Source organism: Hordeum vulgare, chromosome 1H (assembly GCF_904849725.1).
Source record: "Hordeum vulgare subsp. vulgare chromosome 1H, MorexV3_pseudomolecules_assembly, whole genome shotgun sequence".
Classification (NCBI taxonomy): domain Eukaryota; kingdom Viridiplantae; phylum Streptophyta; class Magnoliopsida; order Poales; family Poaceae; genus Hordeum; species Hordeum vulgare.
The window spans coordinates 150,463,132-150,480,577 of record NC_058518.1 but is presented as its reverse complement, the minus strand read 5'-3'; the positions used below and the strand labels follow the sequence as shown (position 1 = coordinate 150,480,577).

The following is a 17,446-nucleotide window of genomic DNA, read 5'->3' as shown; positions in this document are numbered from 1 at the left end:
CTTTCGAGTGGACAGACGAAGCCCAAGTCGCATTCGACGGCCTCAAAGTCCTACTTTCCACCCAGCTGGTTCTTACTGCTCCGCTTAGTAAAGAGCCCCTTCTTCTGTACATCGCGGCTACAAATCAAGTCGTCAACACTGTTCTCACAGTCGAACGGGAAGAAGGCAAAGCATACAAGGTTCAGCGGCCAGTGTATCATGTCTCCGAAGTCCTGACTCCTTCCAAGCAGAGGTATCCCCACTATCAAAAACTTATCTACGGGATTTACATGACTGAGAAGAAGGTGGCTCATTATTTCCAAGACCACTCGGTGTCTGTCGTTTCTGATGCTCCGTTGTCGGAAATCCTCCACAATCGGGACGCATCGGGCCGAGTGGCGAAGTGGGCAATGTAGATGTTGTACTGCGACATCAAGTTCGAGGCCAAGGAAGCTATAAAGTCTCAAGCTCTGGCTGACTTCATAGCAGAATGGGTAGAACAACAGCAACCGACCCACATCTACTCGGCTCATTGGACAATGTTCTTCGATGGGTCCAAGATGTTGAATGGCTCCGGCTCTGGCGTTGTGATCATATCGCCAAAGGGTGACAAACTCAAGTATGTGTTGCAGATACACTTTGATTCCTCCAACAATGAGGCAGAGTATGAAGCTCTCCTTTATGGACTGCGCATGGCCGTCGCACTCGGCGTCCGTCGCCTGATGGTCTATGGCGATTCGGATTTGGTGGTTAATCAAGTGATGAAGGAGTGGGACGTCAGGAACCCCACCATGACCACATACTGCAATGCAGTGAGGAAGCTCGAGAAAAAGTTTGAAGGTCTGGAACTCCACCATGTTCCGCGACTGAAAAACCAAGCAGCTGATGAGTTGGCAAAACTCGGATCCACTCGGAGACCAGTCCCGAGTGACGTCTGCCTCGAGCACCTCCACGTTCCCTCAGTTAAAGAAGATCCTTTCACAGAGGAACCAGTACAACCAAAGAGCTCGACAGATCCGACTGAAGTCGAAGTACCTGCTGTGGTTGATTTGATCATGGAGATTCTTGCTGTCATCCCCGATTGGACTGTGCCGATCATTGCATACATCCTGAGGCAAGAATTACCAGAAGACGAAGTCCAAGCCAGACAGATCGCCCGCAGGTCAAAATCGTTCACTGTCATCGATGGCAGTTGTACAAGGAAAGCGTTTCAGGCGTCCTTCAACGATGCATCTCCCCTGAGGAGGGACAGTCAATCCTGGAAGAAATTCACTCGGGAACCTGCGGTCATCACGCATCTTCAAGAGCAATCGTCGCCAAAGCATTCAGAGCTGGCTTCTTCTGGCTGCAGGCGAATGAAATGGCGAAAGATATGGTCGACCGATGTGAAGGCTGTTAGTTCTACTCTAACAAGTCCCACAAGCCAACATGTGCGTTGAAGACAATCCCTCTTGTTTGGCCGTTTGCGCTATGGGGATTAGATACAGTCGATCCATTCAGGACAGGCCAAGGGGGATTCACACATCTGTTGGTGGCAGTCGACAAGTTCACAAAGTGGATCGAAGCCAAGCCCATCATGAAGCTCGACGCCCTAACGGCCATCAAGTTTGTCAGGGACATCATCTCCAGATTCGGGGTACCTCACAGCATAATCACTGACAATGGAACAAACTTTGACTCAGACAGATTCAAAGGTTTCTGTACAGGCCAAGGTATCCGAGTGGATTTTGCATCTGTGGCGCATCCCCAAACAAACGGGCAAGCAGAGCGGGCGAATGGACTTATTCTGCAAGGTTTGAAGCCTCGACTCCTGCGAGAGGTGGGACATGCCACTGGCGCATGGGTCACCGAGCTACCTTTGGTGCTTTGGGGTCTCCACACAACCCCAAATAGATCTACAGGGCGATCCCCGTTCTTCCTCGTTTACGGAGCAGAGGCAGTCCTTCCGAGTGACTTGCTTCACAACGCTCCACGAGTCGAACTCTTCTCCGAAGCTGAAGCAGAACAAGCAAGGCAAGACGGAGTGGATCTTCTAGAGGAGGAGCGCGAGATGGCACTGACTCGCTCAACCATTTATCAACAAGATCTGCGGCGCTTTCACGCGCGACACGTTAGGAGTCGTACATTCCAAGCAGGCGACCTGGTGCTCCGAGTGGATCAGCAGAGACCTCACAAGTTGGCTCCCGCCTGGGAAGGACCCTTCATCATCTCCAAGGTGCTGAACAACGGAGCATACCGACTCTACAACATCGACAGGGAAACGGACGAGCCGTGAGCATGGAACGGAGATCTCCTGAAGCGCTTCTACACTTGACCGTCGACTGAAGCAATGTAAAGAACAAGTATCGGTGAAATAATACAAAGCAGATTGAGTTTTTGCAGATTCAAAATTCTTTCGCGGTCGCAGACTCCGGTCTCAAAAAAGAAAAAAAAACTTAGCTGTGATCACGAATCGCCTAAGTATTAACTTTCTCCGAGTGTGCACTAAACGTCGAACTCGGGGACTTAGCTGCGATCAAGAATCGCCTAAGTACAAAATTTCTCCGAGTGTGCACTAAACGTCGCACTCGGGGACTTAGCTGCGATCACGAATCGCCTAAGTATTAACTTTCTCCGAATGTGCACTAAACGTCGCACTCGGAGACTTAGGTGCGATCCAGAATCGCCTAAGTATTAACTTTCTCCGAGTGTGCACTAAACGTCGCACTCGGGGACTTAGCTGTGATCCAGAATCGCCTAAGTATTAACTTTCTCCGAGTGTGCACTAAACGTCGAACTCGGGGACTTAGCTGCGATCCACAATCGCCTAAGTATTAACTTTCTCCGAGTGTGCACTTAACGTCGCACTCGGGGACTTAGCTGCGATCAAGAATCGCCTAAGTACAAATTTTCTCCGAGTGTGCACTAACCGTCGCACTCGGGGACTTAGCGGCGATCACGAATCGCCTAACTACACACTTTCTCCGAGTGTGCACTTAACGTCGCACTCGGGGATTTGTCTGCGACCATGAATCGCTTAAATAGAAAGCTTCCTTCGAGTGTATCTCACAGATCCACTCGGAGGCTTAGCAGACCCTCATTGAGGCTCATGTAGATGTCAAGACAACTGACAATTACATGAGTAGCAGAACCTCATTGAGGCTCATGTAGATGTCAAGACAACTGACAATTACATGAGTAACAACTCGCTCCAAGCACGACCTTACAGTCGCACTCGAAGACTTAGCCACGATCACGAATCGCCTAAGTACTCAATTGCCTTCGAGTGTATCCTACAGATCCACTCGGAGACTCAGCAGACCCTCAGCGAGGCTCATGTAGATGTCAAGACAACTGACAATTACATGAGTAGCAGAACCTCATTGAGGCTCATGTAGATGTCAAGACAACTGTCAATTACATGAGTAACAACTCGCTCCGAGCACGACCTTACAGTCGCACTCGAAGACTTAGCCGCGATCACGAATCGCCTAAGTACTCAATTGCCTTCGAGTGTATCCTACAGATCCACTCGGAGACTCAGCAGACCCTTAGTGAGGCTCATGCAGATGTCAAGACAACTGACAATTACATGAGTAGAAGAACCTCATTGAGGCTCATGTAGATGTCAAGACACCTGACAATTACATGAGTAACAACTCGCTCCGAGTACGACCTTACAGTCGCACTCGAAGACTTAGCCGCGATCACGAATCGCCTAAGTACTCAATTGCCTTCGAGTGTATCCTACAGATCCACTCGGAGACTCAGCATAACCTTAGTGAGGCTCATGCAGATGTCAAGACAACTGACAATTACATGCTCCGCATGTTTTCCATTGGCTTCACCAAGAAACGGCAAACAAAAACCACGAGCCAAAATCGTGTCAACAACTCTTTGGCAAAAGAAGAGAAAAAGATTCGATTCAAATTCCAAATTCGCCTAAAGATAGTTGGTTCGGTGTAGATCAAGCTTATCCACACCGAACCACAAATGTGACGGCCAACAGCAGTGGCCAAAGTTTCATGCAACTAACACTCAGCATACCGAGGTAAAAGTTTTCTTAAACGTCGTTAGGATTGGCACTGGGACTGGCAGGCTCCACGAATGTGTCCAGGTCGATCCCGTCTGCGATGCGAGTGGCGCTCTCAAGGAAGGTCTCCATGAAATCTTCGAATCGAAGCTTTTTGGTGTTGGCGACTTGCAACGCCTTCAGCTTCTCTTAGCGAGCCTCCTTGCAGTGCACTCGGACCAGCGACAGAGCGACGTCCGCACCACAGCGAGCCACATACTTCTTCCACGCCTGCACTCGGTTCGGGACCTCCTCCAGCCGAGTCATCAAGCCTTCCATCTCTTGTCGAGACTCGTCTTCAGGCCAAAGCTCCTTGTCGATTCGGCTGACGACCTCTCTCAGTCGACCGATGAAAGGTCCCACTTTGCCCAGGCGAATGTGCGCTCGGAGCATATCTCGATTGGCGTCCTCGTCGAGCGGAACGTTCGGAAGAATCGACCGCTCAACGTCAGCTGCTTGAGCCTCAGCGTCCATACAAAAATTTGCAAAGACAGGACGAGCAAAAAGTAAGCACAACATGAAATACACAGTCGAGAAGCACTCGGAAAAACAGAACTTAGCACCGAGAAGCGCTATCATCTTCCGTGCCCAGTCACTGACGTAATTCTCCTGTGCTATGCACCGCCTGTTCAACACCTGCATCTGTCCCATCAGCTCCGTCCTTTGTTTCCCCATTTTCTCCACTTCAGCCGCCAATGCCTTGTTTGCCTCACGGGACTCCTCCAAGCACTTTTCTCGTTCAGCCACAACATCCTTCAGACCAGCCAAGGCAAGCATTGCTGCATCCAGTTCCGCAGCAAACTGAACCTTTGTAGCCCTCAGAGTCTCATACGCTGATCCCATCTCGCAAGTCTTCTGCAAGTCAGTGCCAAGAGACGATCAGACAGATTCAACAAGGACAACAATAAAAACTCCAAGTTCTTCAGACCCCTGCCGACGCAAGCAGTCGACAGCGGTCTCGGGGACTACACCAAGTGGGTTCACTAAGAGTGACCCCACTGGCATGAAGCTCAAACAGGTCCGCCCTATTGAGATACATGACAAAAAACAAGCATATGAGGTTACTGCTACCCGACCTGAGTAAAATTACTCTCGGGGACTCATCCAGTAGGTGCAGTCGCAGTGCCCCCACCGGTAACATTCGAATAGATTAGTTTTTGATCTGATCAAGTTAAAGAAAATGTGTATAAAGACAACTGCCGGTGCAAGCACTCGACAGAAGTCTCGGGGACTACACCCACTGGGTTCACTAAGAGTGAACCCACTGCAAAAGAATCATACTGTATCCGAGTGCATTGCTTAAACACCCAGTGGGTTACAAGAGGAAAGTAAATACTTACTAGCCCACTTACTCGGATATCGTCCCGCAGTTCCAAGCTTCGCTTGTACACAGACGCGATGGAGTCGTACGCTCTCTTGGCCTCTCCCCCCATCAACTCCGCCTGCACCATGGCCCCCTTGGCAGCTCCCACCTGATCTTCCGGGAGGCGCTGGACGTTGTACTGGACAGTCGACGGACCTGGCATCATAGGAGACTCCTTGGGCATCCCAAGTCCTGCTCCAGTCGGTTCAGCAGCGATAAGCGCCGTTTCAGTCGACGGCATCGTCTCAGTCGACGACGCATCCATGGCGAGAGTAGTAACCGGCAGAACAACCTCAAGGACAGGCACCGCAGCTTGCTCGGACCTCCTCTGGTCGCCCTCCTCCACATAAATCACCTCTGAGAGAAACCCGACCGAACGGCGTGAGACCACAGGAAAAAGGCAAGACCAAAGACAGAATTCGTGATGCAATAATGTAAGCTCTCGGAATCGCCACGACGCACCTGGCTGGGATGTGACAACATTGTGCATGTCCATGGGATCGTCCCCCTGGCGTGGCGGAGAGGTGGCGGAGGTGGCAGCTCTGTCGAGTAAAATTCATTTGACCAATAAGCATGAGTTCAATCAAATACTCAAAGAAGATAGAAGAACAATGCACTTACGTTGAGGTAACGGGAACTGTGACCCTCATCCGTGGCAAAGCCTTCCGAGGCTTGGATCCACTCGGTTTGGCCGCCTTAGAGGGCTGGCCCGCGGGCTCAGCAGCAGAGTCCCTGGTCCTCTTTGTGCTCCGAGCACTCGGGACCACGGGAGCGGCTGGCGAGGCGCTCGGAACCACAGGAGCAGCTGGCGGGGCACTCGAGGCCGCTGGAGGAGTCAACGGAGCCACGGGTTCGTGACGGCGTTTGGTTCGAGGCTCTGGCGATGGGGGTGGCGAGTTCTGCTCCTCATCTTCCTCCTCTTCTTCTTCGGGCTGCTCCTCCGTCTCCCCGCTGTCGGAGACATACTCGACGCTCTCCACGCTTCCCTCCTGGCTACCTTCCTCTTCCTCGGCCAGATTCCCGTTCGAGACAGGAGAAAACCAGTTGGTCCACGCCTGCACGAGATACGGTCGACAACATCAGACGTCAGACAGTTATTCAAGAAAGCGATAAATCTAAGATAATTGTGTGCACTCGACAAGTTGTACTCACCTCATTCGGAGGAGGGTTGTCCGCGCGGAAGGGCTTCACTCGCCGGGCCCCTCTGGGGTTTTCGCAGGCGCCTGTGATGTTAAGGACCCACGACGCCACCATCTCCCCGGTCACGCACTCGACGTTAGTCCGAGTGGAGTCCTCAGGCCCCGTGTAGTGCCACATGGCGTGGTGTCGAGCTTGCAGAGGCTCGATACGCCGACCCAGAAAAACCTCCAGCAAATCTATGCCGGCGACTCCCCTTCGGACGACCTCTATAAGCGCATCGACCAGAGGCTGGATCTGGGTCTTCTACGCCTTCGTGAGCGCGAGCTGCCTAGGCGGAGCCGGTCGGTCTAAGCTAAAAGGAGGCAGTCCAGTTGCGGCATTCGGGCAAGCAACGTCCTAGCAGTAGAACCATGTCGACTGTCAGTTCCTAACAGATTCAGACAGCTGAAGAGCGGGATAACTACTTTTACTTTTCTTTTGGAAGCCTAAGCCTCCGTAGAGCTCGAGGAGGTGAGTTTTGTCATCCGACTGGTTAAGTCGTTTGATGGTTTGAGATCTAGCAGAGAAGATGTGTTTGAAAAGCCCCCACTGGGGAGGACAGCCGATGAAACACTCGCACATCACGAATAAGGCAGAGAGATGAGCTATTGCGTTGGGAGGGAAGTGGTGGAGCTGCACCCCGAAGTGGTTCATTATACCTTTGAAGAAGGGATGAGGAGGCAGCGAGAAGCCTCGATGCACGTGGCTGAGCAGCAAGACGCGCTCCCCCTCCCGGGGCGCCGGCTCGGTCTCGCCCTCCGCCGGCAACCTCCACGTCTTGTGCGCGATCATGCCGTGCTCCACCAACTCCAGCAAGTCCCCCTCCGTCACCGTGGAGGGGAGGAAATCCCCCTGGATCCAACCCGCCGGTACCGCTCGCTGCCGCCGCTGAGCAGGAGCCGCCACCTTCCCCTTCTTCTTTCGCGCCTCTAGCTTCCTAGGTTGCCCCTTTGTCATGGCGGAGGCTGCAGATCCGCGAGGGAGAAGGAGAAGGAAGGAGCTTGGGATGCGCAGGGGATGGCGAGAGAAGCGGGGCAAGTGCAAGTTATCCGACGAGTGTAACGAAAAACCCTCGCCGCAGAGGTTTAAATAAGGTTCCGACTGGGTCACTAGCAGGTGGCCCCGAAATCTTATCCCCCGACCGGTTGGTGCGATATTAGTGGAGAAGATAAAGGCGCTGGAATCGAGGCATCAAATACTACTCGATTGCGATGTCGTCATCCCCGCTGAGCACGCGACAACCGAAATTTGAGGATCCCGGTAATCCGCCGCTGTCAGTTGACTGGTCACGTCATAAGATACCACGGAAGCACTCGGTCCCTAAAGGTTCGTTTCACAAATACATCCACTCGGATCATTGGTCAAAGAAGATAAAATGGATCGAGGCAAACAACGCCAAAGTCGCATCCGTCCCATTCGGATCCGTACTGCAAGCATCGCTTCATCGTTCCAACCCCAATCCATTCGGGGACTAATGATGGGGTTATAGTCCTAGGGTAGGGTCATAGGCCTACCCTATAAGTCCTACGCAAGGACTACCCTTCATAAGGGATAAGGCCCTTAGTTAGTTCCGACTGAATTAAGGACTTCCCATCATCCAGTCAGTAACGAATCCTCCATCATCCAGTCGGAGATGAGCATTCGGAGTGTATCAAACTTACCGACTGGATTCCACTCTGTGCATCGTAACCCCCCTGGAGGGCAACGGTCATACGTTTCCATGTACCTTTATTAGCATTTAAGACATACGTTACCTGTAACGTAGGCATTTATTCACCACTACTCCACCCCTGTGCACCGAACCGTTGTGAAGGGCAGCGCACTCTATATAAGCCGCCCTTCCCCACTAGTGTAGGGGTTAGCAATTCACTGTAATCCATATTCCACTCGACAACAAGCTCCCAAGAGCACTGAGACGTAGGGATATTACCTCCACTGTAGAGGGGCCTGAACTCATACAACCTCGTCGTAGCTAAGGCTCTGCCCATCCTTTCGTACCCTACACATCTACTGTCAGGCTTATAACCACGACAGTTGGCGCCCACCGTGGGGCAGGCGTCTAAGCGACTTCCGGAGAGTTTGTGACTACATCTTTTCATCATGTCATCTGGTGGAGATTTGAGCATGGATCACGAGATCCTCTTCGACGCTCTCTCCTTCATCGTCGACAATTCGGCATGGCTTCGGGAAGCCCCTCTCGACGTCGAGGCGCTCCCCAGTCGCGGGGCTACGCACTTCCGTGCTGGCGCCCGCGGTATTCTCCTTCTCCAGCAGTCGGCTTCGGTGTCGACCTACGTCGCCGTCGCGCGTCGCAACAAGCGGTCCCGCCGTCCGCGGCTCCAGCGTTGGGTGCAACACGCCCAGGCGCGCTAGAACGCGTCCTCACAAGTGGCGGTCCTAGAGTCAGTCGTGGTCGCGCCGCCGTCCCAGCGCTCGGACTCAGTTCCGACTGAGTTTCCTTCCGAGTACTTGGGCCGCGGGCCTGCGGCTGAAGTGCACATGGCCAACTCCCATGAAAGTCCCCGCCAAACTGGCCGGAACGAGCACGAGATCGGCGAAACATCCAGCGCTCCCCGCCAGCCCCGTCGTTCTGCCAGTCGGCACACTCGGCGGAGCAACGTGGAGGTGTTCCGCACACCCATCCTCAAGTGGCTGCCGCCGCCAAGATAGCCGATTCCCTCCAGCCGACTGATTCAGAGGCTGGCAGGTGGATCGAGCAAATCCGTGCCCTGCTGCACACGGTGCAGCAGCAAAATTCGGCAATCTCCCAGTCGCACAACAGGATCCACAATAGTTCTGTTCATGCGAACACGTTACCTGTAACGTAGGCATTTATTCGCCACTACTCCACCCCTGTGCACCGAACCGTTGTGAAGGGCAGCGCACTCTATATAAGCCGCCCTTCCCCACTGGTGCAGGGGTTAGCAATTCACTGTAATCCATATTCCACTCGACAACAAGCTCCCAAGAGCACTGAGACGTAGGGCTATTACCTCCACCGTAGAGGGGCCTGAACTCATACAACCTCGCCGTACTAAGGCTCTACCCATCCTTTCGTACCCTACACATCTACTGTCAGGCTTATACCCACGACATCTGCTGATCGGCGATCCTCGATCCCTGCTGCAGGCACTCCTCGGCCCGCTGCCGATTGCCTGTGATAGTGATCACACCTTTCGGGCCTGGCATCTTCAGCTTCAGGTACACGTAACATGGACGGGCCATGAAACGCGCATACGCCGGGTGGCCCAGAATCGCGTGGTACGCACTCTGGAAGTCCACCACCTGGAACGTCAACTTTTCCTTGCGGAAGTTCTTGTCGGAGCCGAAGACGACGTCCAACGCGATCTGGCCGAGTGACTTGGCCTTTCGTCCAGGGACGACTCCATGGAACTGCATGCTGCTCTCACTAAGTTTGGACATCGGAATGCCCATCCCCTTGAGAGTGTCAGCGTACATAATGTTCAAACCACTACCGCCGTCCATGAGGACTTTGCGCAGTCGGACTCCTTCCACCACCGGGTCGACGACCAGAGCCTGCCTCCCTGGGGTGGGTACGTGTGCTGGATGATCCGACTGGTCAAAGGTGATCGCAGTCTGAGACCATTTGAGGAACTTGGGGTTGGTCGGCGTGGCCATGTTCACCTCCCTGTTCACCAGCTTCAGTCGACTCTTGTTCTCAACGTCAGCAAAAATCATCAGTGTTGCATGGACTTGGGGGAACGGATCCTCCTTGTCCTCCTCATCCTGTTCATTGCCTTTTTCACTCGGTTGCCCTTCGCCGAACCCCTGGATCAGGAGGCGACATTGCCGAGTGGTATGCTTCGGATATATGGCGTTGCCCTCTTCATCCATCTTCGTGTGAATCGGACATGGCTGGTCCAGGATGGGGTTTCCGAACTGCTTCTTCTTGGGGGTGAACTGAGCTTTCCCCTTGCCCTTGAACTTGGCATTGGTAATGGCTGCGGCCTCTGCCTGCGGAGTGGATGGAGCTTTCTGCTTCTGCTTCCGAGTGCTGTTCCCATCTCCATCGGCGACTGCTTTGTGCTTGCCGCTACGGATGCGGTCCTCTTCTTCGCCATTTGCATAGCGTGGCGCTATCTCCATCATCTTGCTCATGGAGATGTCGCCTGTTCGACCAAACTTCAGGTACAAATCTCTGTACCGCACGCCTGCCTTGAAGGCGCAGACTGCTTGGTGCTCTGTGACGTTCTCCACCGTGTGGTAGAGGGTCGTCCAACGCTGAATGAAATCGCGCAGGGGCTCATTCTGCTTCTGGACGCAGTGCTGGAGCTCCACGAGGCCAGCAGGGCATTTGCACGTCCCTTCGAAGGTCCTGATGAAGACTCGGGCCAGATCTGCCCAGCTGTAGATGCTTGAGGGAGCCAACTGGTTCAGCCACGCTCGTGCCGAGCCGTCGAGCATCAGAGGGAGGTGTTTCATGGCGACGTGGTCGTCCCCTCCTCCGATCTGGATTGCCACTCGGTAGCTGTCCAACCACGTTTCTGGCTTGGATTCTCCTGTAAACTTGCTGATCCCCGTCGCCAATCGGAAGTTGGGAGGGATGTCAGCCGAACGGATGGCTCGACTGAAACACTCGGGACCAGAGACGATGGTCCTGCTTCCACTCGGACGACCCATATCGTGACCATCGCGGTGGGCTCCGCCCCTGTCGACCCTCCTCTCGGCGATATGCCCTCTCGCGTCGGGCCTTGGATCGTAAGTGTCACCGACTGAACGTCGATCATCATGATGCCGGGGCCCGTAGGGCCCACCCCGCGGAGGGGTGCGTGAACGGCGACGATCTTCGGGATTTATGGAACGGCTGCCTCCCCTGGGTCGCTCATGAGAACCGGGGCTGTGAACTGACCGATGCGTGTTCGCATGAACAGAACTATTGTGGATCCTGTTGTGCGACTGGGAGACTGCCGAATTTTGCTGCTGCACCGTGTGCAGCAGGGCACGGATTTGCTCGATCCCCCTGCCAGCCTCTGAATCAGTCGGCTCGAGGGAATCGGCTATCTTGGCAGCGGCAGTCAGGTTGAGGATGGGTGTGCGGAACACCTCCATGTTGCTCCGCCGAGTGTGCCGACTGGCAGAACGACGGGGCTGACGACGAGCGCTGGATGTTTCGCCGATCTCGTGCTCGTTCCGGCCAGTTTGGTGGGGACTTTCATGGGAGTTGGCCAAGTGCACTTCAGCCGCAATCCCGCGGCCCAAGTACTCGGAAGGAAACTCAGTCGGAACTGAGTCCGAGCGCTGGGACGGCGGCGCGACCACGACTGACTCTAGGACCGCCACTTGTGAGGACGCGTTCTAGCGCGCCTGGGCGTGTTGCACCCAACGCTGGAGCCGCGGACGGTGGGACCGCTTGTTACGACGCGCGACGGCGACGTAGGTCGACACCGGAGCCGACTGCTGGAGAAGGAGAATACCGCGGGCGCCGGCACGGAAGTGCGTAGCCCCGCGACTGGGGAGCGCCTCGACGTCGAGAGGGGCATCCCGAAGCCATGCCGAATCGTCGACGATGAAGGAGAGAGCGTCGAAGAGGATCTCGTGACCCATGCTCAAATCTCCACCAGATGACATGATGAAAAGATGTAGTCACAAACTCGCCGGAAATCGCTTAGACGCCTGCCCCACGGTGGGCGCCAACTGTCGTGGTTATAAGCCTCACAGTAGATGTGTAGGGTACGAAAGGATGGGCAGAGCCTTAGCTACGGTGAGGTTGTATGAGTTCAGGCCCCTCTACGGTGGAGGTAATATCCCTACGTCTCAGTGCTCTTGGGAGCTTGTTGTCGAGTGGAATATGGATTACAGTGAATTGCTAACCCCTGCACCAGTGGGGAAGGGCGGCTTATATAGAGTGCGCTGCTCTTCACAACGGTTCGGTGCACAGGGGTGGAGTAGTGACGAATAAATGCCTACGTTACAGGTAACGTATGTCTTAAATGCTAATAAAGGTACATGGAAACGTATGACCGTTGCCCTCCAGGGGGGTTACGATGCACAGAGTGGAATCCAGTCGGTAAGTTTGATACACTCCGAATGCTCATCTCCGACTGGATGATGGAGGATTCGTTACCGACTGGATGATGGGAAGTCCTTAATTCAGTCGGAACTGACTAAGGGCCTTATCCCTTATGAAGGGTAGTCCTTGGGTAGGACTTATAGGGCAGGCCTATGACCCTACCCTAGGACTATAACCCCATCAACGAGCCTGTTTGGGACTATTGTGCTCCTTAAAATTCAGCTCTGCTCCAGAAAAGACAAGCCAAACGGGATAGCTTCACGATATGTTGCTCCGCAAAAAAACTAGAATCTGGGGTACAACTTCACAGTTTTTATGAAGCTCCTAAGGGGGTGCTCCAAAAAACTCTAAAAGCTGGAGTTGGGGGGAAATTACCCATCACTACCACTAGTAAGTGGATACCCCTTCATTTATTTCTCCTCAACCAATCAAATAGATTATTTCCACCAAATTTTCTATTCTTGAAGCTCGAGCTAAATGGAAGCCAAACATTCTCTTGATAGTGCTATAGCTTGTGTATGAAACTGTTTGAAAATAAATTTGATAAAGTCAAGCTGATTTTGATGAATTGAAGCAGTTCCAAACAAGGCCTACATAGACAAGCTTCCCGCAAAATATCGATAACTACGATCGGCGTCTCGGTGGGATAACACATGCCAGGGGCCTCTCCTCCGTACATCGAACTGGAGCGTGAAAGAGGTTCGGAAGACCCGCCAGGCTTGGGGAACTAGTATTGTTGGCATGCATTGTGTCACTTGTTGGGTCATCCTTGGCTATGCATCTAATTTTTTTTACCTTCTTCCTTCTTCATCCTTCTATCCTGAACTTGTATAAACTTCGAACGAGTCCCCTCCCCCTTCCGCGTCGCTCCCGCGAGCGACCGGGAGGGCTAACACTAGCACCGTCGGTCCGGCTCTCCCTCTCCCCCTCCCCTTGCCGCCGTCGGTGCGCGTCGTCGGGCTAAGCCCGGTCGGCGACGGCGGCGGCGGGGCTCCTCACTCAACCCTCGAAGACGACGATGCGGGTCGGGATGTTCGGGCGGCGACGACGCGCGGGTACAGGGCGCGCCAGCGTGGTGGCTAGCATCTGGCGACGATGTTGCGGACGCGCGGTCCGACGCGGTGGGCTGCACGTGGTGGCGCCCGTCGTGGCGGCGGCCCGATCTGGAATTCGATGGGTGCGGATCTAGTCGGGGGCTGACCTGGTGGCCGTCGGTGGCTCCCCCAGCTGCTCCTGGAGGTTCATCGTCCCTTCATGGGTGCGTGGGGTGGTGTTGCTCGGCTGCGGGGCTAGTGGCGGCGCGCTCGCCCAGATCTGAGCGGGACCGGGGTGGGCGGCGTGAGTGGGGCAGCGGCCTAGCATGGCTGGTGTTCTGACCGTGAGCGTGTGTGCGTGGAGGCCCGGCAGCAGGACCGGCCTCGTCTCGCGCCCGACAGCAAGACGGGTCGATGGCGCCATGTCAGGGACCGCCCAGGGGTGTGAAAGGCGGGTCCTTTTCGCTCGTACCTGTGGTTGGGGTAGCAGTGGGTCTCGGGTGAGGTGGTGTCCAGGTCTTGGTTGTCAGGGCGGCGGCCCCGATGGTGGTGCCGCAATGCTCATGGACAGAGCCCGTGGCTAGGTGCTGCCCGGTGCCCATGGTCATGTGGGCGGCGTGGTCGCCGGGGTGTGGCGTCCGGTGATGGTGAGTGTTGGCCGTGGTGAAAACCTGATCCATTTTTGGACGAACCGGCGGCGGCGTGGTTCGCGCCCTTCTTGATCCTCGGATCGGGCAACAACGGCATTCTGGTGTCGTAACCTTCCTGAAAGCGCCGCCTTGGAGCAAACGGTTCGTCATATGCGGCTTCATCTGTTCGCGGTGGCGTATTCACGGTTGAGAACTCCGGTTGCTATTATAGTGCTAGGGTAATGGTTCTACATTCAGCGTTTATGTATCCTGTCTTGGATGTGTGCGTGTGTTGTAATGAAGTGAATATGTCGATGTTGGTTGCCAAGACGAAAGCCTTTTTCGGTAACTTGTATAAACTTCAAGGGAGTCATCATTAAGGCAGGGAAAGTCGCAATCGTTCTAAAGCACACTGCTGTTAGACCCAAAAATTAATAAATAAATATTTTGAAACCTTGGATAAGAAATCTACAGGCAGTATCATCAACCTTGGATCAGTTGGATGAGACTTCACAATTGGAGATCTCCAATCTGCACATCATACATATGACCCACCTAGCAAGTGGTTGCAATAATTGAGGCAATAGCCAAATGATGCGCGTTCGCTGTTGAGCTCGTATGAAAATGCCATGGTTCTACCAGCTTACGGTACTGATTGCACAACTTTATTCTTTTTCTTCAACACAGTGAAAGATTCCATACATGATTGTTGTTATATATTCCCGTCCGTATAATATGCACTTCAGTCATGATCCACCCAAACTGAGAAAGCTCTAAAAACATCTACAACAGGACCTTTTAAATCCATCTACAGCCGGATCCCTTAAGTCCGGTCCTTCAAATGCCCGCAGACGCGGACGCGTCTTTGAACACTGACCGGTCAAGTTTTAAATAATGTATTCTATATTCGGACATCTCAAATCTGGTATTTCAAATTCATACAAACCATGCAACTACTATGTTGACGCACACATGTCGTTCTACTACTCGATCACTACTAAATATGTCATCGGATTATCAAAATTTGACATGTTTGACTATGGTGGAGATCATCCACGGCTGCCCTTGTCATTCCCGACGCCCTTGCCGTCCTTGTCGTGGAGGTACCAGTCGAAGATGCAATACGGATCGAGCCGGTTCTGCTCGTCGCCGGAGCTGTCCTCGCCGCTGCTAACGTCGTTCTCCTCCTTTGGTGGCAGCTCGATCATTTCACGGACCGCCCGATTCTGCTCGCGGGTGAGAGCACGCGTGTTCCGCCGCTGCCGTTTCTTCAATATGCGGGTGCAGATGGCTTCCTCCTGTGCGTCCGCCCACTCCGCCGCCTCCGCCTCTGCCATTTCCTCCGCGAGGTAGGCCTCATCGATCCTTATCCTCTTCTTCCCGCGGTGGACAACCCGTTTCCGGTGGGATCCGCCCCAGAGGAACCGAGCGCCGTTTTAACGAATGCTATGTAGTCGCGGCGGACAGATCCTGCCGCCAGTCGGGCGTTGTCCTCGCGAGAGCGGCAGAGTGCAACGTGAACTGCTATTGCCTCCTCCACTCCGCACGGAACGACCCCATAGTCGATGGATCCGGACTTATCGGAGTCAGATCCGTTGTGGGCCATGCTAGAGAAGGACGGAGATCGTCGGAGGTGAGCTTGGGTGACGGATGGGAGTGAACGGGAGTGAAGTAAAGTCGTTAGGGTTTGGTCCGACCAATAAATGAGGACAAATATATGTGAGGTCGATACGGGCTAGTGTAGGCCAGACGCGTCCGGACTCCTTCATATCCGTTCCATATTTGGGCGGGAAGTGAGCGTGCCGGTCAGTCCGAACGTTTGAGGCTAATTTAAGAAGATCGTCTGGATCGCATTTTCACAACCGGACAATGACTGGAGGACCTGTAGATACTAACGTTAGTATCTACAGCAAAGTTGAGTGGCACAAAAACTATTCTTCAGAGTTTGACGCATCAGGCTGAACGTTTGCCTCCAGTTTCCATCCTTTGCGTTTAAGACCACTACCTTTTCTAGGGCAAAAAACGTAATCGACGCAAGACCGGCAAACTACTGCTGAAGCGGCAGCGATAACGACGGCGACTATGGCTGGCAGAGCTGAGCCGGAGACCTCGCGGGAGCTAGCGTACATGATCACAGTCCAACCGTTCAAAAACTGATTTGTGAGTTTAAAAAAATGTCAGCTGTGTAATGTCTTCCTGCAACGTGTTAATGAAATTTGACTGCTTAATACTTCCTCAATCTCAAAATAATGAGTATCAATTCATGTGCACCCGGAAGTATAAGCATTTTTACGCACACAAGAGATGGGAGAATTTAACTGTTGATACCTGTTGCCCCTCACGGAGAACCATGCCTCGGCGCACCGGCGGTGCGCCGCCGCGATCTCGCCTCGGCAGCCGCAGCCGAGCCTTACCAGCTGCCCGCTCCCGCTCTCCGCCGGCAGGTCGCCGTCCCCAAGCTGGCAAATTCTGCAGCCGCTCCCGGTTCCAGCCTGCTCCTGCCGATCAGCCGTCACCAGACTCACCACCGACCTGTCGATGTCGATCGCAACATATTCGACGGCGCCGCCTTCCACGGTCTGCCCTTCACCCGCTCCGGCGTCTCCGGCAGTTGTCATCATGGCCGCCTTCTCATCTCATGCCATGGTGTCGCTGATGCACCAATATCTAATTAATGACCTACGGAATCTTGGGTTTTGCGGGAAGAAATGAATGATGACGGGAGGGAAGCTGGATCCTAGGCTGGTCACAATGGGGAGGAACTTAGCAGTAACATCACACACTTCAATACAACTTTGCTTATGTGGCACGTATTTAGTGAAGAGAGAGTTGCTTGTGGTAACTAGCTAAGTTACCGGAACATCACACACTCCAAGAAACAATGAGTCTATAGCCTAATAAATGCATTGTTGCATGACATTACATACATGTTACTCCCCATTATGAAGGTAGGAACATAGTCTAGGAAAGCGTGTAGGTTCCTACCTTATGTTACTCTCCATTGTGACCAGCCTTATTATCGTCTCAGTCCTGTGAATTGGCGGACACAAGTTGACTTTTTTTTAAGAATTATTTATTTATTTATACACGACGCAAGTTGAGCCGAGACAGAGAAGGATCAGGTGAGGTTGATGCAATGCAGGGATTCAAAATGGGGAAAAGGGCAACGAGTGCCCGCCT

General features: G+C 53.5%; 1 protein-coding gene across 1 annotated transcript in view; it reads right to left on the bottom strand.

Annotated features, from left to right (window-relative positions):
* LOC123397681 overlaps positions 1–16,887 on the bottom strand; it is a 30,129-nt gene extending 13,242 nt beyond the window's left edge. Inside the window, exon 1 of the mRNA XM_045092222.1 lies at positions 16,595–16,887. Coding sequence (XP_044948157.1) covers positions 16,595–16,887 — 293 coding nt within the window. The remainder of the gene's footprint in view (positions 1–16,594) is intronic.
* Between the last annotated feature and the right edge of the window lie 559 nt (positions 16,888–17,446).